Source organism: Typopeltis vanoorti, chromosome 6, assembly GCF_054136105.1.
Source record: "Typopeltis vanoorti isolate ZY-2024b chromosome 6, IOZ_Tvanoo_1.0, whole genome shotgun sequence".
NCBI lineage: Eukaryota > Metazoa > Arthropoda > Arachnida > Uropygi > Thelyphonidae > Typopeltis > Typopeltis vanoorti.
In genome coordinates this window covers 47,249,219-47,272,034 of record NC_143554.1, presented here as the reverse complement: position 1 = coordinate 47,272,034, position 22,816 = coordinate 47,249,219, and the positions used below count along the sequence as shown (strand labels likewise).

General features: G+C 34.5%; 1 protein-coding gene across 1 annotated transcript in view; it reads left to right on the top strand.

Moving 5' to 3' along the window:
* The window catches only part of LOC150105437 (telomere-associated protein RIF1-like), a 396,727-nt gene that overhangs the window by 86,431 nt on the left and 287,480 nt on the right, over positions 1 to 22,816 (top strand). The window contains exons 4-5 of the mRNA XM_090393961.1: positions 3,252 to 3,289; positions 21,190 to 21,293. Of these exons, the coding sequence (XP_090250087.1) occupies positions 3,252 to 3,289; positions 21,190 to 21,293 (142 nt within the window). The remainder of the gene's footprint in view (positions 1 to 3,251; positions 3,290 to 21,189; positions 21,294 to 22,816) is intronic.

Genomic DNA, 22,816 nt, shown 5'->3' with positions numbered 1-22,816 from the left:
TGCATACGATTGGTGCGGTATTATAAACAAAGATCGCATGACTCAGTGACAAAGGCAAGCTGACAAATTTTGAGTTGAAATGCTGATTCTCTTCAGCTGAATTCCAGAATATCTGAAATTGCCATAACAACATTCACTATCTATTTTTTAAACTTTTTTTGGTTGCGAACTATATGCAAAACCTTTAAATTTATTTTTTTGTAAAGTAAAATCACAGGTGTGAGGGCGAGTTATATTTGTGTAAATATGGTACTCTTTCTTAGCACACATCCATGACTCAAAGACAAATTGCCAATGTTTGTGGTTTTGGTTTGGGTACTATTAATGTGATTTTAAAGAGTTTATGGAGACAACTATCTTTCCTCATGACAAAAGGAAAATGGGCCAAAAAGGAAAACTACACTTAGTCAAGATCGTTTACTAGTTAGGAAAAGCAGAATGACTCCAAGATTGTTTGATGTAGACTTAAGAGACTTGGCAGCTAGTGGGATTAATGTTTCTGACATGACAGTGTGAAGATTGTTGGAAGCAGGGAGGACTGCCTACAGACCAAAAAAAAAACAACTGTTGATGAAGGCTATGCAGAAAAAGAGGCTGCAGTGGGCAAAAATGTACAAAGATTGGACTGTTGAGAAGTGGAAGAAAGTAATATTCTCATATGAGAACCATTTCTTTGTCTAAGGAGAGCAAGTATACCCTATATTCACGAATCAGTGGCTGAGAAGACTTCTCCTGCCCACCTTCAACAAGCTCCTAAACACCCAGCTAAAAAGATGTTCTAGGGTTGCTTTACACATGATGGTTCAGGAATTATATTATATACTTGGTTTACTCCTTTATCCAAGTGTAGCAAACAAGTTTGCACCTGAACAATTTTCAGGACTGGGCATCTCGTATATAGAAACCTATAACTTCACATCACTTGCCTTAGTATCCCATAATACCGGCCTGGTTGGCCAAGTGGTTAGCATATCTGTCTCCAGCCAAAAGACTGCGTGTTCGAATCCTGCCGTGGGCATGGATGTTTGTGATTGTCTTTGAAAATACTAGTGGTGGTTGGTGGTAGATGGTGTTTGTGTAGATGATGAAGGTAGTTGAGGTTGGTGGAGTGTTGGAAATGGATAGTTGTAGCGTAGGTGCCCTCTCTCGATGAGTCTTTGGACTCCCTGGAGGTGTTATGTAATAATAATGCAAAGCACATATCCTTATGGGTATGTATAATGCTATGCATAATGGGAAGGGTCACTACCCGGACCAGTTTCAACATTTATTGAGGTCTCGTCAGTGGGAGCCAGACCCAGAGGTGTTACCAAGGTTGAAGTAATGCAGAAGTCATATTTTCCTATACGAGTTGTTAAAAGGTGCAAAAAAGGCACAAACTTGTTTGCTACACTTGAATAAAGGATTAAACCAAGTGTATAATTTCTTGGTATCTTTAATTTATAATATAACTAAGTGGAAAAACTTAGAAAAAAAAAGCAGCACTATGAATGATGTTCAGTCTTTGCAACACTTGCAATATGCTATCTAAACTACAATCTGCTCTCAACCTCACTCCTATGCTTATCCAGTAGATCATCCTGCTTACACATAGATTCGCCTCGTTCCTCCCATCATAATCCATTTTACCTGATTTATTAGATTTCATAGTAACAAATGATGTTTTTGAGACTCCTGATACTAAATGCATTCAAGTGCAGCCTCTCCCTCTTATATAAATCCCGTCTTCCTTCAGACCTCACTTCTAAAAGTTTGCAACCATTCTTTTTTACACAGCCTATGCACCAAATTGTTTGCTTTCATAGCTCTTCTTAATTCTATGTTTCTACATCTAGGTAATATACTATTTTCACTTTCTCATCTTCATTCTTCTTCTTCCAGTAATCCTTTATCTTCTCGTAATATATTTATCACTACGAAAAGCATTTGTTCCCATGAGACCTACCATCTCTTTTACTTTTCTTTTCTACTTTTCAGTTGTATCCATTAAATTGCTGATTTTAGTATCCAGAAAACTTTAAGGAGTAAAACAGTTGTCACTTTCATTTTTAAAAATTGAATTTCCATACCATATAATATCCTTTTTGTAATTAATTTTATTGACTAGATTTTTATGCAATATCTTACTTGATTCAGCTTCCTCCCCCATCTTTTTGATGTTTACTGTTCATGTCCTTCCGATGCCCCTCTAATCACTTTTCCCATTCTCTAATCATCTGTAATGATTTTCTTTAGTCTAGATATTTCCAATGTTATTTTTATTTTTATTCAAGCCACTTTGTTATCAGTTTTGTTAGCATTCTTCCATGTTGCTGCTATACTGTACTTGTGAGGGTTTGTCCATTTTACAGTACTACTTTAATATTACAGTATTCAATGAAATATCAAAAAAATCACAGATACCTATAAATAAATGAAAAAATCAGTATAAAAACTAACTAATTTAAGAAAATAACACAAAAAAACAACAAAAATGACTAATTTCACAGGGATGTTAAATGTACCTATTTTTTTATTATATAGTCTCAAACCAGACTTAACTTTTATCTTCTTTTTTTGGATAAGCAGTGATTGATTACCTTGGCTTGAAAGATCAGAGTTTGAGTTCTTTCTGGGATGTGAAAAATCTTTAAAAAAGACTTCTCACCTGAAGGAGAGTTAGCCAGCCTGCAGAGGTGGTATAGTTTTTCATCCTGAAAAAGAGTCAGACTGAACAACAATAGAATATGCTGACTTCATCCTTAGTTTATTTCAGGTGTCAAACATGTATGAAAGATTTTAAAGATTGCATAGTATGGGTGTTAATTCTAGAGCACGTGTTTAAGTTGTTGGGAAGATGCCTTCAATATCTGAAGACATTAACTAAGCTATTAAGAATTCTTTTGATGACTTTCTAGTGAAAGACACAAGCAAGAAGAGTCCAACTAATCTTGGTATAATGGGAACTGATTTACTTTAGTTGACTACTGAAGGCAACAAATCTTCCAATAAAAGTTGGAAGAGAAAAAAACAGAATGCTCGATTCACTTCCATTTAAGCATAAGGTAAGTTTTCTGCATGGTCGTTTCAGAATTGGATTTGGGTTTGAAGTTTTTTTTTATAATGTAAGCTGTGTGCAGAGCTGGAGTTACCTTAAGCCACTTGTAGTATATTGAATTTTTCAGATTTTTGTTATTTAAACACCACTTCCATGTTGTAATTCCTTAGTATTATCATATATGTTATATTTAAAAATATTTTAATTTTTGCAGGTTGTCAGATGAAACACTTAATAGAAATATTATAGAAGGTATGTCTTTGAATTTTGGTTCAGTTTTGAGAATGTTGTATTTTCTGTTCATTATAAGTAGGGAATATTGATTATTCATTATTGTCAATGTAATCACTTTGCCAATATGCTTACTTATCCTCTTCATGCTACACAAGGCCAAAATCCTTTTATTCAGGTACTTCTGTCTTAATTGCTAGTATATTGCCAAGGGAGATGGCAAATTAAATATGGAAATAGACAATGAAATAAATGAAGTTGGTGTGGTGGATAGCTAATTGATTTTATTAAAAAGTCTTAATATAGGAATCTGAAAGTTAGGTTGGAAGGATGGGGGGGGAGGAGGAAGTTGACTGAAAACTAGACCACAAGTATGTTGTGTTCCGAGAAGAATTAGGAAATTGAACAGATGGCTTCAATGACAAAATTTCAATAAAAAAAAACTTATGAATAAACTCGACACAACATTGAAAAGTGAGTGAGCAGAGTCATCCCCTAAGGGCAATATTCATGACTATCCATGTGTGTTCATGGGGCCGGTTTGCCTGCTTCTGAGATGAAAAACCCCAGATAAACTGGGGAGAAAAACCCTGCTATCCACGCCCAAGACTGGCTAACTTGGCTATGGCTGAAGAAGATCTTTAGTCAATTGGTCATGTGAATGGAAGAGGAGAGGTTAGCAAAACAGGAATTTGATGCCAGGATGTCTGGTAAAAGAGACAGTTGATTATCAAAATTTTGGTGGATTAATGCAATTAATGCTCTAGGACAGGGGTTCTCAACCTTTTCCAGTGGCGTACTACTATATTTAATTCAAGATATTAGATGTACCAGTAAGGCAGTGGTACACGTACCATAGGTTGAGAATCCCTGCTCTAGGACATCGTTTTTCAAAGTGTGGTCTGTGGTGGGATACGAGAGAAATTTATCAGTAAATAATAATAATAATAATAATAATAAAATATTTTATTTAAGTTTGTATATTTTCGAATAGTTTAGAATACAGTATACTAAAAATCCCATTAATTAAAAATTCCTATATATAATTCATTTAATTTCATTATAATAACATGTTTTTGGTGGATGATGATTTTCTTCCCCTGTTGTGAAACCACCATCCTGCTTATGGAAGGCTTGAAGTGGCTTGAAAAAGTTGCATGTTTGGTCTCTAGAGCAAGGTTCCTAGACTGTGTAAAAAAATAAATGAAAAAATATGAAAATTAATAAAACAGAAAAAAATCCTTAACACACTCATGGTACTAATGTACAATAGGCCTATAACTTTTCAGGAGTAGGAATCGCATTAAAAAAAAAAATAATAAAAAAATATATATATCTTGCCACATGCTGCTGTATATCCTAACGTGAATGTATTGTGGTACATAGAATCAGCCACTCTGTTGTCAGGATAGTTTTCTCACTGAGAAATCTATCCTAGTTTTCCCCTGACTTAATTTTCTGCTGAAAATATATTAAGATTGTGTATACTATGCCAAATACTCCACAATTTTCTACTTAGGGAAGGCAGTGGCGCATAAGGATTTAATCTTGGGGGGGGGGGTCGAGTTAAACGGATAAAAATATTTTAACACAATGAATTTGCATTAAAAATATTTTTATCCGTTCAACTAAAATTCGTGAAATTTCATTCATTCAATAAAATTCATTAGGTAATTATAAAAATTTATTTAAAGAATAAAATCCAGTTTTCTTTTCTTTTTACAAAGCTCTTGAATTATTTCAGTCGTGGTTACGTTAATCTCTCTCTGTGTGTATATATATAGCAAAGCCAGTCCTTTCAATCGTGATTGTGTCATGGTAGATCTTAAATAGGTTTTTAAAGGCGTAAGTTAGAAAATGACCTTTCACTGATGCATGTTGTTACCGTAAGCGTTGCAAATATTTTTAATAAGTTATAGATGTTAGGATATATATCATTTTGTCACACTTTGAAACTGCATCAGTGGCATTTTTGCATGGAGCTATTGCAAACGGTTTTTCAAATTTCTTATGCCACAACTTGAATTCGGCATTTAAAATTGCTGGATTTGTATAAGGTAAATCACCAGCATAAAATTCACACAATTGACAAAAATCTTCCATTGCACTTGCTGTTGGAGCATCTTTACCATTTGGTAGAAGAAAAAAAAATATATTTCAAAATGTTACGGTGCCGAGTGAAACGTTCATGAAGTTGGGTCAATATTTGATCAATAAATGGAATGAAAATAGTTCTCCTGAAATACTCTTCTGCAGAATCGGCTGGAACATTGGACTTTAATGTTTGTTTTGATGAAGTCCTTGGCTTTTTAATGTCAGTATTAAAATTATTGGCTTTTATACATGCTTCATCGTAAATATCTTTAAATGAAGAATCTGGTGTTTCACGAACGGTATTTAATTGAGCCACAACATCAACAAAATTTAGGGCAATTAAGAGATCACTGTCAGATTTTTGCATTATTTTAGACAATGGTAAGGTGCACACAAATATTTTTTGCAAGCTAAATAAAGGTATTATAAATCTTAAAAGATATTAATATTATATTATTATAAACAACAAGGACGTCCTGTCTTTTAGGGGTATTGAAGAATTGTGTACCGTTTCAATTATGCCGATGCAATTTCTTATTTGTCACAGATATAGATTTCCAAGTGCCAAATTCAAACTATGTGATGCACAATGAACATATAAAGCTTGTTGATATTATTATTACATAACATCTCCAGGTAGTCCAAAAACATATTGAGGAAGGGCACTTACTCTACAACTCTCCATCTTCACCAACCACAACTACAATCATCATCTACAACAACACTGTCTACCACCGACCACTGCCACTAGTATTTTCACAGACAATCACAAATATCCATGCCCACGACAGGATTCGAACTCGCAGCCTTTTGGTGGAGAGTCTGCCAACCAGGCCGGATATATAGATAAAAATTTAAATTTTGTGGATAAAAATTAAAACAAAGTTTTAATTTTTATTAAACAAATAAATAAAAATTGTTTAATTATGTTACTCTTTACCTTTAATGAGATGGATGAGCTTCTCGACCTAGCAGAGTTGCTGGATATCTGGCTCAATATTGGTCAACTTCAGTTGAAGATAGGCACGCGCGCGCACACACACTCTCTCTCTCTCTCTCTCTCTCTCTAAGATGAATTCTGTATTTTGTTTTTATTTGAAGGAGCGATAAAAATCATTTCTCGCAAAGATAGGTTATAGAAAACTATAACATGACGATTTTCGACTTCTTCAAATAATTTGGGAAATTCATTTCTCACTGAAGGCGAGATCCAGAATCGAGCCAAACAACGATCACGGAATTGCATTTTAAGCCCACTGTCACTTGAAAGCTCAATTAGCTGCACTTTTTTCGATAACGAAAGGTCGTTCTTGTGACTGCAAGCCTGAAATGGATCGTGAAATCACAGAAATTTCTTATAAAAAGTTATTCGGGAAATGTTACCAAATTCTGTTTCAGAATTTTGAGGTGGACACAAACCCTTTCCCAGTGATTACATTCTAAACAAATATGTTTCGGGGCCCTATACAAAATAACCAATTGTATTTACCTTTTGAATGCTATCCAGGGAAGCTCCAAACCTCCCCGTCCCTTTCACCAATATATATATATAAAATCAATATCAACAGTAGCCTGATTACATGTTCATAATCAAGCTACTGTTGATATTGACTTTATATACACATTCAAACCTGTAAACAATTGTTGAATAATAACACAATAATGTAGGCATAATTACCGTAAAGGGAGAAAAGTCACATAACAGAAAAATGTTCCTACAAAATAACCAACTGTATTTACCTTTAAATGCGATCCACTGGTCGAGTGTCCAGCAAATCAGCAAATCTTTTCCTTTCGTTCTTCTTCTTCTTCAAGTGTCATCTCCTAGAAGGAGGTTGGCACCCATGTCACGGAACCTTTTTCTTTCTTTTGCTGCTCTGGAACGTTTTTGGTAATTCAGTCCAGTCCTTAATGTCTTCGAACCACATTCTCCTGGGTCTACCTCTCCCTCTTTTTCCATCCAATTTCCCTTCTAATATTAATTTCTGAATGCCATCTTGTCTGATTAGATGTCCAAAATATTTAAGTTTTCGCTCTTTATTTTCATTAATGTTCTTTTCATTTTTGCTTTCTTTAAAACATCTTCGTTTTTTATTTTCTCTGTTCATGGTATTTTCAACATTCTTCTGATGGTCCACATTTCGAAAGCTTTTAATTTTTTCTCTGCTTCTTTATTTAGAGTCCAAGTTTCAGTAGAGAAGGTTTGACCAGATGTAGCATTTTATTAATCTTTTTCTTATGTCTATATTAATGTCTCTGGATGTAGAACAGTTTTCATTTCAGTAAAGGCTTTTCTTGCTATCTCTATTCTTCGTTTTATTTCTTTAAGGGAATTTCCTCTGTCTGTAAACGTTTGTCCCAAATATATAAAAGACTGAACCTGTTTTCTTTTTGTTAACAGTTATGTTCAGTTTCTTATTTATTGGTTCTTTTGATATTATCATGCACTTTGTTTTCTTTAGGTTAATAATTAGTCCCATGTCTAAGCTTCTGTTGTAAATTTCTGTGATTAAGTTTTGAAGATCATCTTCAGATTCAGCTATAAAGAACTGTGTCATCTGCATACCTGAAGTTGTTGAAGTTTCCTACCTCTGACTTTTACACCCTTCAGTTCTGAAATATTTTTAAAAACTTGCTCACTATATGTATTGTACAGTAAGGGTGATAAGACACATCCTTGCCTTACTCCTTTTTTGATTTCAAAGTTGCAAGAATATGTATTTTTATATCCTATTGAAGCCATTTGATTCCAGTATATATTTGTAATTATACGTAGATCTTTTCCTTTTAACCCATTATTCTGTAGGATATGTATTAATTTCTTGTGATCTACTGAATCAAATGCTTTGGTGTAATCAATAAAACAAAGATATATGCTTTTCTGGTTGTCAAGGCTTCTTTCACATAATGTTTTCAAATTGAAGATTCCTTCTCTTGTACCTTTGTGTTTTTGAAACCTGATTGAGTGTCTTCTATTTCTACTGATGAAGTGCCGTTTATTCTTTCTAGGATTATTCTCAGTAGTAATTTTGTAACATGGCTTGTTAAACTTATTAGTCAATATTCTGAACATTCAAAAGTTCTTGAAATTTTGGGAATAGCGACAAAGATGGATTTCCTTAGATCATCAGGGATGTATCCTGAATCATAGATGTTATTAAAAATAACCTTTAGGTCATTAAGTGTGTTTTAATTACTTTCTTTAACAATTCAATAGGGATCTGATCAGGGCCTGGTGTTTTATCTGTTTTCATTTGACTTAGAGCATATTCTATATCTTCATATGTAATTGGTTCACCATCCATATTTTGTATATCTGGTGCGTCTGTGCAATCAGAGTCAAACAGTTCTTTTCCATATTCTTTCCATCTTTTTATGATATCTTGTGTCTAGTAGCATTTTTCCATTTTGCTCTTTTATACAAGGATTATGGTTGAAATTTTTCTTTTTATTTGTCAGGGCTTGGATTTCTTTAGTATTGTGTTTCTTGCTCTCTCTTCCTCTATTTCTTTACATTTTTCATTTAGCCACTCGTCTTTAGCCTTCCTACATTCATTTTTTATAATTTTAATGAGTATTCTATACTGAAAAAAAAAAAAAAAAATCAGCTAACGCCTTTTTATTCCCGTATATACGGGAGTAGGCGAGGCCATTTAGCCCTATCTAACTTTTGGAGACTGAGTGGGCAGTTCAATCTCCACTGGTACCCAATCAGAGACAGATGGCCCAAGGCTATCACTAATTAAGCGGTACGCAGTGAAGAGAGACGGCTCAGATGTGCCGCCATCTCGTGGTCTCTAACCCTAACACAATATATTTAATGTCTGAAATAATGTGGGTTCTACGGTCGATTTTCTTGAGTTTACAGGACGAAAAACCCGAGTTTCCGGGAGGAAAAACCTGCTTGCCCGTGCCAGAGATCGACTAACTCGGGAACCGGTCGAAAAAAGGCTTAGAAAAATTTCCTCTAGTCGCCGACTAGACTCGAAACCAAGACTTCCTTCGTGCGGCCTATCGCGGTGGTGTGCAAACGCCACATCCACTGAGCTACACAGGCGGCTGTACACAGGCAGTATAGTATTCTATACTGTTGTGTACTTTTTCAGTCATCCAGGATTTTTTCTTATTGTATTTAATTTTTGGGATAACCTCGTTAGCTGTCTTATATTGGACTTCTAAAATTTGACCACCTGTTTTCAATTTCCTCTGTGTTACAAAGTATATTGTCTTCTGTTTTATATCCTACATGATCTAATTTCTTCCTAATTTCTGAGTTAAATACCATTATGTTGTCAGGTATGTTCAGAGCTGTGAAGTCAAGTCTTTCAGTATGATTGTTTTTAGATATGTTTTTTAGTTTAATTTTTAAAGTGGACACAACAGGGTTATGGTCTGAACCTATATCAGCACCTGGGTATGTTTTTATGTTGGTTATATTATTTTTGTATCTATTATTTATCATCATGAAATCTATTTGGTTTCTTATAGAGTTATCTGGGTTTGTCCAAGTATACAGTCTGCACTTTGGATGTTGAAAGAAAGTATTCATTATGTGCAAGTTGTTTTGAATGCAGAATTGTATCAGTCTCTCACCGCTTTTATTTCTGTCGCCTAGTCCAAATTTTCCAACAACTGGATTTTCTTCCCCTTCTCCAACCTTTGCATTCAAGTCACCCATCACTATGAGTATTTCATTTGATTTTACATATTCTATAGATTTTTGTAAGTTATTATAAAAATCTTCTATTTCTTCATCATTGTGATTCATCGTAGGGGCATAAATCTGGATAATTATGATGTTAAAAGGCCTTGCGGCTAATTTAATAAATATTATTCTTTCGTTTATGGGCCACAGCCCCATTACACATTTAAAGATGTCTTTCTTAATCATGAAACCCACTCCATATTCATGCTTCTCTCCACCAGAATATACAAATGTAAATCCATCTTTTTCTAGTTTTCTGATGTTAGGCCATCTTGTTTCACTAATTCCCATCACATCAACTTTAAGTCTTCTTATTTCCTGTATAAGGTTGTCAAAATTCCCTAGTTTATATAATGTTCTCACGTTCCAAGTTCCAATTTTCAAGACTCTGTTTCTTGTTTTCAAACGAGGAATATCAGATGCCAACCTTCCTTTCGGATTTAAGTTGACATCATCATAGAGTGCACTTGCAGCGTTCGTTTTAATCACAGTTTCAGTGTCTTCTTCCCTGTAACTATTACAGCTTGGGACATTGCAGAGGTTCCAACTTCCAAAGCATAGCTTGTAAAATATTTCCGTTTCTTCATGGTCGACTATAGGATAGAGGATAGTAACATGGTGAGGCCCCGATCTCTTCCATGTCTGCAATAGCCAGCTAACTTGGCTCACTCTGTCAGCCATCGATCTGTATTCAGAATCTTCCACCTGCCAGTTGTTTTACATTGCTGTTGATATATGAATTCTTCCACCAATGATGAAACAGCAGATGTCATTGCAGTCCTAACATCTCCCACGCTGGCCACATAACGTCTTGGGAGATGCACTTTATAGCTTTCTGCCAGCTCTTTGCTTAGTATCAACTTTGCCATGGCTCATTTCGACACCATGTTTCCTGGGGGGGGGGGGGGTTCACGTGGAGGAATGATACTAATACTTCCTGGGTATGGCCCCTCGGGACTTCACCGAGCACTGCCATCTATATCAGTTCCATCAGGGTTTTTGACCGTGTCGTTAGGTTGCCAGCCCACCACGGAAATCCATCCCAGGCTTAACTGTACTCAACATGTTACAAGCATGACTGATGGCTAGTCAACCAAGATCCTAGTAGGAGAACACAGTTAATTCCACCCCTTCCTTTCATTCAGCGTATTAATATTATCGCACTGCAATAGATGGGAATTCTGTGTTTCTGCGGATTCGTTACAGACCTCTTTCTCTTCAGAAACTACACACAAACTGTCATTACAAACTCGTTTTGTATTATCACTGTCATCCGAGCTATTTTTCCGTTTAAAGAAGGTACCAATGTACTTATCCATAATTGAAATGCCATACTTACTCGCATATAATGATTTTACTTTTCGAAAAAAAGAAATTAAAAAGCTTCGCATATACGTCACAAATGACATTCGGAGTAGGGCGATAGTAACTTGCTCCCGCGGTAAACAACACGCCCTCCCCCAATAGCCACTATATTGCAGAGGCAAGAAAAACAAGCACTTTTATTATGTCAGTGAATAAGGTATAAGCAGTCTGCGTAATATATTTCTCAACAAATAGTGAAATTAGAGACAACTGGAATAAAAACTACACTAATTAATAAATTACGTCCCCTCATACAGAAACTATGCTGTATATATAGACTCAAGCAAAACCATATGTTGCACTGGCAAATACAGTATCTAACTAAAAACTATTGTTATTAATTAGATTGTGTGAGTTCGATCGGCAGCAATAAAATTCAACCTAAATTGTTAAAATTTGTAAACGTGTTAAAATGAATGCTGTTATGGCAGTTTCACATATTATTGGAATTCGGTTGAAGAGAGTTAGCATTTCAACTCAATTGTCAGCTTGCTTTTCACGCGATTTCTGAAAAATATATAAATACTGGAGTTAATTCGCAACACATTTTGTCTAAGTATTACTTAGCACTTCTGAAGATATATTGAGTCTTGGTTGAAGGAGGAAAACCTTCAACAATAAAAATCAATAAACAACAAGCAATTGGTTGAAATGTGGTCGTGTGGACAACACATGTTCACTTCAAATCTGACAAAACAGCAAAGTTAGGTGGAAGCAATGAAATCATTGTTTTTCACTTCACCCCTCTTTTATTACTCGTCATTCTGCCGTTACAAATTAAAATAGTGGCAGAATGTTCATTCCATGAACATTCTGTCGCCTTATATATATTTTTTTTTAAGTATTCATTTTATTTTAATAATTTTTACTTACTTATTCAATTTTAATTTGTTTTGTTTGGATAATTAAAATATATAGATTTATTTGGTTAATTTAAGCCTGTGGACTACCTGTCCCATCGTCACAGACCATAGGTTGAGAAAAACTGCTATAGGGTTCTCTCATCTTATGTGACCCCTAATTCATAAGTAGTATAGAAATAGAAGACATGACACAACATAAATAAAAAATTAATTTTAATTAGGAAAAATATTTTGGAAAATGTTCTAGTATTTTTTAACTTTTTCTTTTGGCGGGGGCCAGGGCCCATATGCCCCCTCCCTGGGTGCACCACTGAGGGAAGCCATATTAAAGTACACCTCTGGTGATAAAATATGACTTATATGATGGACCGTATTTTATCATCATATAGGTATCGGGACAATTTGGCTAATGAGTCAATACTTTGTCAAGTGGACTGCATCCACTAAAGTTTGAGAAGCACTGCTCTAGAAGACCAAAATATAAGATCTGATAATATTAGAGCCTTGACAAATGGTTCATTTTGAACTCATTCACTAACAAAGCACTCGCAACTGACTTCTCTAGCAACTCATTCCATAAATAAGTTTAATTTGGAGGAAAATTGTTTATAGCAAGTTGATAATGTAAACTTTATCATGTGGCATTGGCATATTATCGTGTATTATCCTCCCTCCCCTTGATGGTACATATCAGGAATTTGATAGTTAAATATTTGCTTTGAATGAAGGATTTTATTATATATACGAGGGTGGTGTGAAAAGTTCTCTGCCTAAAGCATAGATGGCAACACTATCGGCATGATTTTTTCTTTATAAGTTGGTACATCTGTTATGAGCATCCATGTGAAATTGCAAGTCATTCTATCAAGTAGTTTGTTTTATACAGCTGTCTGAAGCAAAAGTGTTGTCTGTATTCCTTGAAATGGATAAAATTGAGTAACTTGCGATTGTAAAATTCTTTGTAAAAGAAGGTTTATTGCCAAAAGAAATTCATTCGAAGTTCATAAAAGTTTTACGTGCATTCTTCTTCTTCGTTTTTGACAATTAAGAAATGGGCTGCTGAGTTTAAACGTGGCTGTACCAGCCTTGAAGATGATTCACGTAAAGGACGTCCAAAAAGTGTAACCACACCAGAAATCATTGAACAAGTGCACGATATGGTATTGGATGACCGGTGAGTCAAAGTGCATGAAATTGCTGACTATAGGCATTACGTGTAAGATATGTTTTGCATGAAGAATTGCATATGAAAAGCTTTGCCTAAGATGGGTGCCACGTTTGCTCACAACAGATCAAAAATGCACTCGCATGAAAATCTCTGAACAGTGCTGGGAGCGTTTTAACAAGAATAAAACTGATTTTGTGCATCAATTTATTACTATGGATGAGACTTGGATTCACCATTACACACCAGAATCCAAACAGCTGTCAAAACAGTGAATAGAAGCTGGTTGTTCAGTGCCAAAGAATACAAAGTCTGTTCCATCAGCAGGAACGGTCATGGCATTGGTGTTTGGGGATGTTAAAGCCATTTTGTTTATTAATTATCTTGAAAAGGGTAAAACAATAACCGGGGAATATTATTCCGATCTTTGAACCAAACTAGATGAAAGAATTCGTGAGAAAAGACCTGGTTTGCAGAAGGAAAAAATCATCTTTCATTAGGACAATGCATCTGCCCACAAAGGTGTTTTGGCAATGGGAAAATTAAGGGATCTGCACTATGAATTGTTGGAACATCCACCTTTTTCCCCATATTTGGCTCCCTCTGATTTCTACTCTTCCCAAAACTAAAATGCTTCCTCGCTGGTCAGCATTTTTCTTCGAATCAAGAGGTGATTGTCACTGTAGAGGGGTATTTTGCAGATCTTACTGAGAACTACTACAGGAATGGGATAATGGCACTAGAGCATCGCTGGAATAAATGTATTAGTCTTAAGGGAGATTATGTTGAAAAAATAAAAATAAATTTGAAATTATAAATTTGTTTTTTCATTGTTAAGCTGAGAACTTTTCAAAACCACACTCATAGACTTTATTAAAATTTATAAAGGTAAATAATAATAAAAAGTATATTATAAATAAATATTGAAAAGATGTTTATTTATAAAAGAAATATGTAATTTCTATACATTTCTCACATACGCTGAAGGGACATATGCAGAAGTGGGATCTGTGGGCTCTACTTTACTTTCCTGCCTTAAGAAGAAATTTTCCTAATATGACAAAAAAACAGTATTTCTAAGTGATATAATTTATGAAAATTAATTTGTATATTGCATTCGTTTTTGCTAATGGTCAACAGCATATTGCTAGATAAAAGTAGAATACATCGAGGATATTTAGGCCTCTACTCTAAGAAAATTAATTGCTCTTTAAAAAAAATCTGATCCTAAAAAGGAGAAAGTAAATGCACACTAAGATCATTTCCCATGAATTAAAGTTAAATGTTAGTAGTCCTTAAGTTAGAGCACAATTTGTATTGTTTCCTAAAGAATAGAGAAATATATATATGTGTGTATATATATATATAATATGTAGCAAAGTGATATAGAATCTAGCTCAGTAAGTCAGCTTGCACTTATAAAAGCTTTTTTCACTAGGAGCCTGGAAAAATTACTTATTGGTATGAGAACTAATGCAGAGAGACAGTGAAACTAGATCAACAAGGAAGGAATGGGAAAAATATGGAAAGTTCAGTTATGGTATGTTGTTGTTGTCGAATCCATTGAAGATCTTCTAGATATGACTGTGAATCTGTAGAACTGCTTTGACAATCTGTTGAACTTTGGTGGAGTAGAATTTTTCTCTAGGGTTATTGTCAATTTTCTGTAGAGCAGCAGCAATTGCTGCACAAGAATAAATATGGACAGGTGTTCAACTCCTGGACAGTTTTTGCATGTTTCGTAGCTCCTACTACCGTCTGGCTGAATTTTCATGCCTTTTAAAATGTTCCATCCTTAGTCTGGTGATGATTGTGGTTATTTCTCTATTTTCATTAATCACTGATTTCATTCTCCTTCTTGATAGTTTGTTTTACAATCTTATTTTGGTGACAGTTAGCATCAGTTAATGATAGTGGGTGGAATTTTTGATGTAAGTATCTTGCTTCTTTGTCTCCTCTGTCTGCTCTTTCATTGCCTTCAGTATTTACATGGGCTGATATCCATTGCAGTGTGCAGTTCTTATTTTTCAAATTCTTGTTAGTAGTTCATGAATTTCATGTGTGAGTTGTTTTTCCATTTTTTTACCTCAAGTGCAGATTTTGAGTTGCTGTAGATGGTTATTCCTTCTGTAATGTTTATTACTGGATTTGAGAGATGGAATTTGAAAGTTCTTTGTATGGCTGTTAATTCACAACTGAAGTTTGAAGCTATTTTGCCAGCTGTGATTTTGATTTACATTTCCTCGCCTCCAGGAGGAGGTAGCGTAGATGATAGAGTTAGAAAAACCCCTGAACCTCCTTGGTTGAGTACTTTATCAGATGATCCATCAGTATAGGCAATGACATGGTTTGGATTATTTAAGTGATGTATAGTGTCAAGTCTGTTTCTTTTATTTTCTTGCTGTGAATCCTTTCTTGAACAAGGTTCGAGGAGATTTAAGTTTATCATTGTGTTTTTTGGTAGAATAGTGGAAAAGAATGGCTCTTTGCTTATTTCAATGGATAGGTGTTCTAAGTTGATCTGTTTTCTAATTTCTTGATCATGTTGTAGCATGGATGATCTCTTTAGTCTAGGTTTTCTTGTCTAGGCATTGAAAGTTCTGAGTGAGATGTGATCTTGTTGGTGGCTCCTGATTCTGTTAGTGAATTTAACTGTGGAGAGTTTTCTTCTGTCTTCTAGTATGTGAAGCCCACACTCTTGTCAAGCTTTTAAATTATTTGTGGATGAGACTGCACCTATAATAATTTTTGCTGCTCTTGATTGTACTCTGCCAAGTTTTTCTTCTAAGCTAGTAGAAGCTGGTACCCAGATTGATGAGGCATATTCCATAGTGGGTCATATAAGTGCCGTATATGTAATTTTGAGTGTCTTTGGTTTTGCACCCCACTTTGTTCCACAAAGCCTTTTGATGATATTAAGCTTTTTAAGAGCTTTATTAGATATTGTAATAATGTCATATTGTAATATGAGTTGTAAATCTCAGTTCAGTGTCTAGGGTTAGGCCTAAGTATTTTGGAGATTGTTTTTTCTATTTTGGTATTATATATTTTGATTTGAGGGTTGTAATTGTCTGTTTTTTTTTTTAATTAGTGGAGAAGATGCTCGGTTTTGTTTTTTCTCGGTTTATCTGTAGTTTAAGTTTCTTTGCCCATCTTTCTAAGCTTTTTTTTTTAATTATTTAGGACTTTTTCAGATTGTTGAGGATTACTCCTTGTGTTCCAGATTGTTATATCATCTGCATAGCATGCTATTTTTGTATCATTTATTATGTGAGGATGGATATTGTTCATATAGCTAAGAAATAGGAGCGGGCTTAAATCAGAACTTTGTGGGACTCCAGCCCAAGTTCGATGCATGTTGGAATAAATTCCATTAACTTTTATTTTTCTTCTTTTAATGAAATCTGAAATCCAAATTAATGCATTTCTCCTTATTCCAGTATCGTATGCAATTTTTGTTAACTTTTGTCTCCAGACACAATTGTAGGCAGCTGTGAGATCCAAGAATATTGCTGTTGTTTTCTTTGGTGGTTTTTCCTTGAAAGCCATCTATGACTGATTGGCAAAGATAAAATAATTGATCGTCTGTACTGTGTTGAGACCTATATGCAGTTTGGTAGAAGTTGATCTTGTTATTTTCTAATAGCCAATTCATAAGTCTGGTATGTATTATTCTTTTGATTAGTTTACAGAGAGTGCTAGTCAAAGCTATTGGTCTATAGCTGTTACAGTCACTAGGGTTTTTGTTAGATTTTAGTAAGATGGGGAAACAGGTTTAAATGAGGAGGAACTGGTACAATTAATAGATGACGTCGAACCAAATGGCAGGGAAAGTTCTGCTGAAGATTTTGATTGTGATGAATCCGTGAAAGAATTCAGTTTAAAGAAATTAGAAGGATTGGACTTGGCAAGAAAGTTAGGAAATTATTTTATGGATAATGATCCCTCAATGGAGCGCTCTGGAAAATTCACGAGACAACTGGATATTTAAAAGATATCCAGTATATATTTCGGTGATTATACCACATTTTTTTATTATTCAGTTATATAAAACACTGAAATAATGGTTTCCCTACAAGTTTCGTAAATCGTAGGATTTACATCTTCAGGGGGTAAATAGTATAACTTAAAGTTTCAGTGTTTTATTACTATTTCATTTATTTATTATTTCAGTGTTTTATATAACTGAATAATAAAAAAATATGGTGTAATCACTGAAATATATCTTTTGAACCAATTAGCCACAGAAGTCTACGCCTGCAACTGGATATTTGTTTAGCTCCATATTATGAACTTAATAAAAAAATTGCAGCATAGCGGTAAGAAAGGTCTTGTTACTGACTTCTTGAGAACTAAACCAGCCGAAGTATGCAATGAGAATTATACAAATGATCTCCAAGAGATTTCAAGTGATGACAATGTTCGGATACTCGTAAATAAAGAACATCTATGAAATGTTATTTTTGAAGATAGTGATGATGATTAAAATATTCGCTTTATTTTATTTTGCCTAAAACATTTATGCGTTATGTGCAATGAAGTTTACATACAATTTGTAATTTTTATAATTTTATACGATGTATTTGTTTCATAGTTTATATGTTCTCTTAACTTACATGAATTACTGGAATCAAATAAAAAAAATATTTTTGTTGGATTATGTCGTTGTTTATATATTAAAAAAAAATTATTTTGGAACATAACTCTACTTTTTCTATATGACGAGTCTCGCATAATGCCATTTATATAATGTGGCATTTCTATGGAACCTAACATCCATGTTATATGAGGGTTACCTGTACTGTATGCGAACAAAGTTTGCACCTGAAGTATTTTCAGGACTGGAGCAACCCGTATATAGAAGCTAATCACTTCACATCACTTGTCTGAGTATCATTATATAATAATAATATATATTATTATATGCATTAGGGGAAGGGTCACTACCCAGATCCATTTCAACCATTGAGATCTCATCAATGGGAGACAGACCCATAGGTGATACTAAGGCTGAATTAATGCAGATCTAAGTAATGTCTAAGTAAAAATCTAAGAAGTAATGCAGTATCACCTCTGGGTCTGGTTCCCACTGATGAGATCTCAATGATTGAAATGGATCTGGGTAGTGACCCTTCCTCTTATGCATACCATTATACATGTCCGTAAGGATATGTGTTTTGCATTATGGGATACTAAGGCAATTGATGTGAAGTCATTAGCTTCTATATATGAGTTGCCCCAGAACTGAAAATACTCCAGCTGCAAACTTTGTTTGCTTACATTTGGATAAAGGATTAAACCAAGTATATTATTTCTTGCTATCTTTAATTTATAAATATTTCCTCCTGTTCACCTCTATCTCATGCCATACTGCCTCAACACTGCTTCTGCTATTTGCCCATCGCAAATTTACCTTAGATGGGCAAACTGATCTGCTACCATCAACAGTATTCCTTCCTTTTTTCCTCTATCTTCACTAAAAATATGTCTGTTTCTATTCCTGTCAGAATGTTATTCTCATCTAACCATGTCTCACTTAATAGCAATAATTTTGGGGCAAATAAACTTAATAAATGCAACAGTTTTGTTCTCCTTATTTTAAATAATTCTTGCATTAGTAAACAATTTTATTTTAATCATTTCTGATTTTACAGGTCCTGTGGACATCATTTCTCAGATGAGACTACTCCTCATTATCTTCTCTAGTTCCTTCCTCTCTATTACCACTGATTCACAACTTTCCTAGCATCCATCCGAGGCCATCTTGATCTATTTTTTTTGCGTTCACTGACACATTTACTTCTGAATCCAGCATCCACACTTTTTACACTGTTTTCCCCCCCACTACCACCCTGACCCTCCCACCTCCATTTTCCTGTTTGTGTCGTGTTTTCACACTCTCATATACTTTACTCATGATACTCATCTCCATTCACAAGCCTCCCTTTCCTGCTTTCTTGCTCTTTCATATCACCTTGTACCACCTCAAATCTATTCATTACAGTCATTACCTCCCCCTTCTAGCAACAATCTCTCCAAACTGATCCACACCAGAACCATTTAATTGCAGCTTATCTTCTTTATACATATATTCTACTACATACATGAATCAAATACACACACAAAAATCAGACTTGGGGTTCAACATATGGTCTGTAGGGTAGAGTACAAAATGGGAAGAGCACTCAGAATACCTGAAGCAGGTGACTCCTGTTATATATATATATATATATATATATATATATATATGTTAAGAATACCAAGCAATTTTTAAACCTGGTTTTACTCCATTTCCCAAGTAAGCAAACAGACAAATAAGTCAAGTTTGCGCCTGCAAGTGATGCAAGTCTAGCTGATCCTACAGGTAGTGCAAGACCAGGGCAACTCGTGGCAAAGGTGGCATAAGCTCCGATCACTAATCTTTATATTTACCCTTAATGCCAAAACATATCTCCAAGAAAGAGATGTATGATGTTTTGTCACTACAGTAGTTCCCCCCCCCACCCACCGGAATACGTTCCAAGATTCCCCCCCCCCCTGAATACCTGAAACAGCTGATAGTACGAGAACCCTATTTATACTCTTTTTTTTTCTATACATACATACATACCTATGATAAAATTTAATTTATAAATTAGCACAGTAAGAGATTCACAACAATAATAAAATATAACCATTAAAACAGTATATTGCAACAAAAGATATATGAATGGAATCTTAGCAATCTCAGCAAACATCATACATCTCTTTCTTGGAGATATGTTTTGGCATTAAGGGTAAATATAAAGATTAGTGATCGGAGCTTATGCCACCTTTGCCACGAGTTGTCCTGGTCTTGCACTACCTGTAGGATCAGCTAGACTTGCATCACTTGCAGGCGCAAACTTGACTTATTTGTCTGTTTGCTTACTTGGGAAATGGAGTAAAACCAGGTTTAAAAATTGCTTGGTATTCTTAACATTTATTATACCCAAGGTAAAATACTTTCTACATATATATATATATAAATAGTTTGCCTGAAAATGCAAATAAAAAAAATCAAATAGTACGTATCTTGAGCATTAAAATGGCAGTAAAAAAAGAAATTGGACTTTCTGGAAATAAGCTGTTATTATTTTTAAAATCTATCAAAATTGAGAAAATTCTGTGGATATGTAGTGGACATTTGGCTTCAGATGATAAGATGCCAGGAAAAAATATGAGTGAAATATTTTTTCATTTAAAGGATGGTAATTATATAAATCATCTGCATTTTTTAATGTGAATTCCACATGATGACCGGTTGTAAGCCTATAGTATATTTCTATTAGTACTGTAGGTGGGTTAAGGATTAGATAATCCAAAACTGCTCTATAGACCAACATTCTTCAACAATCTTCAGATCTACGGTCAGCAAAGATATTCGTTTTTAATCATAATATTTGGTCATAATCACTTATTAAATAAGGATATTTCTTCTTAAGCAGTGTACGGATGTCACAAATAAGTTACATTTGAACTAACTAGAAGGAATATCTTATCAGTCATTTTATTTTAAATTGGGAACATTCATCCATGAAGATTAGTGCAATATTTTCACTTTGGCACTGCAAAGCTTCAAAATGATTTCTGACAGTTAATTTGCAGTGAACTTGGTGCTATGAAAATTGATTAGTTGGAGCAATTTTACTTTATTTTTTGAAAAAATATTTTAATAATTATTTTAATCACCTTTATCTAACTTTTCTAGGTCTCATCAAACTACTAAAGACTGTTCAAGATAAATATGTTTATGGCAGAGTACTGTGGTGTTTAACACAGATGACTATCTCAGTTAAATTGTTGGAAGAGAAGGTAGGATATCATATTCCTAATGTTTAATGTAAAATATCTTGAGACATATTATTTAATTTTATTTTCCATTTAGAGTGTATTTATTCATCTATTTTTTAGAGGTGTTTGTTTATGCCGATTCTAATAAGTGTTGGTGTTTAATTACATCTTTACGATATTGCAGAATCTCAATGTAAATACAGCTGTGGGATTAGATGGGATATCAGCTAGGTTTTGCAAGAATGTGCAAGAGAACTGGCAATGCCTTTTACTAAGCTGTTTGATTTAAGTCGGCTCTGGTAGAGTTCCAGGGGAGTGGAAAGAGGGCAAAATTATTCCTTTGCATAAGGGTTAGACTACATTAGCAAATTATAGACCAATCAGTATCTCAGGCGTGGTGGTAAAAGTATTAGAAAAATTGGTAAAAAAGAGAATTAAAGAAAGGGTAGATAATGATTTTGCTGGATTTTGCAAAGGCGTTTGAAAGAATACCACATGAAACACTGTTATGCAAATTAGAACAAATGGGGATGGATCTGACACTGGTCAAGCGGATAAGAGGGTGGTTGCTGGACAGATATAAAAACGTGGTATATGGAGGGGAAGAATCAAGACGAAAGCAGGTGACTGGTGTGCCACAAGGTTCAGTGCTTGGACCATGCTGTTTAGTTTATATATAAATGATATAGGAAATTACCTGAAAGGAAATATTCAGTTGATTGCTGATGATGCAAAATTAGGTAGAGTAATAGTTAATCAAGGCAATGTGAAGAGCTTGCAGGATGATTTAAATAAGTTGTCAGCAGAGGCATAGCTAGGGAGGAGGGGTGGTCTGCCCCAGGCGGCACGTTGAACCTTTTGAACTTTTGCAGTTAATTCTAAAATACAGTCTCGAAAACTCATTTCCAAATATTGTAATACTACTGCAAATTTTCCTCACAATTGCTGTAGGTTTTGCTAGTTGTGAGAGGAGTTTTTCTAAATAAAATAGATTAAGAATAACCTACATTATTATGAAATAGACTTTTCCAATGTCATTGACGATTTTGCTAACAGAAAAGCAAGAAAAATAACATTTTAGAATGTTGAAAATAAAGTTTTACTTCAAAAATAAACATAGTGTTTTAATTTATTTTCCTATACGTCATTTTGACTTTTTGTAGTATTTTTGGTGTGTATTGAGAAGTGGCGGCAAACTCAGGGATAGCCCCAGGCGGCAAAAGCTCTAGCTACACAACTGGTCAGTATGGGCAAAAGTTAATGGATGTCAGTTTAATGTTGCAGAATGTAAAGTTATGCACTTTGGGATAAATAGATTACAAGCTGTTTATCACATTAATGGCACTGTGCTTCAGGAAATGGATGAAGTTAGAGATTTAGGAGTGGTGGTGGTGGGTAGCCAGAGTTAAAGCTTACAGGACATATTGCTGAGGTTGCTAAGGTAGCACATTACTTGGCTAGTGAAGAACACGTTAACAAGTAGATATAAGGAAGTTGTGATTCCTCTTTATAAGACCTTGATATGCCCACATCTGGATTACTGT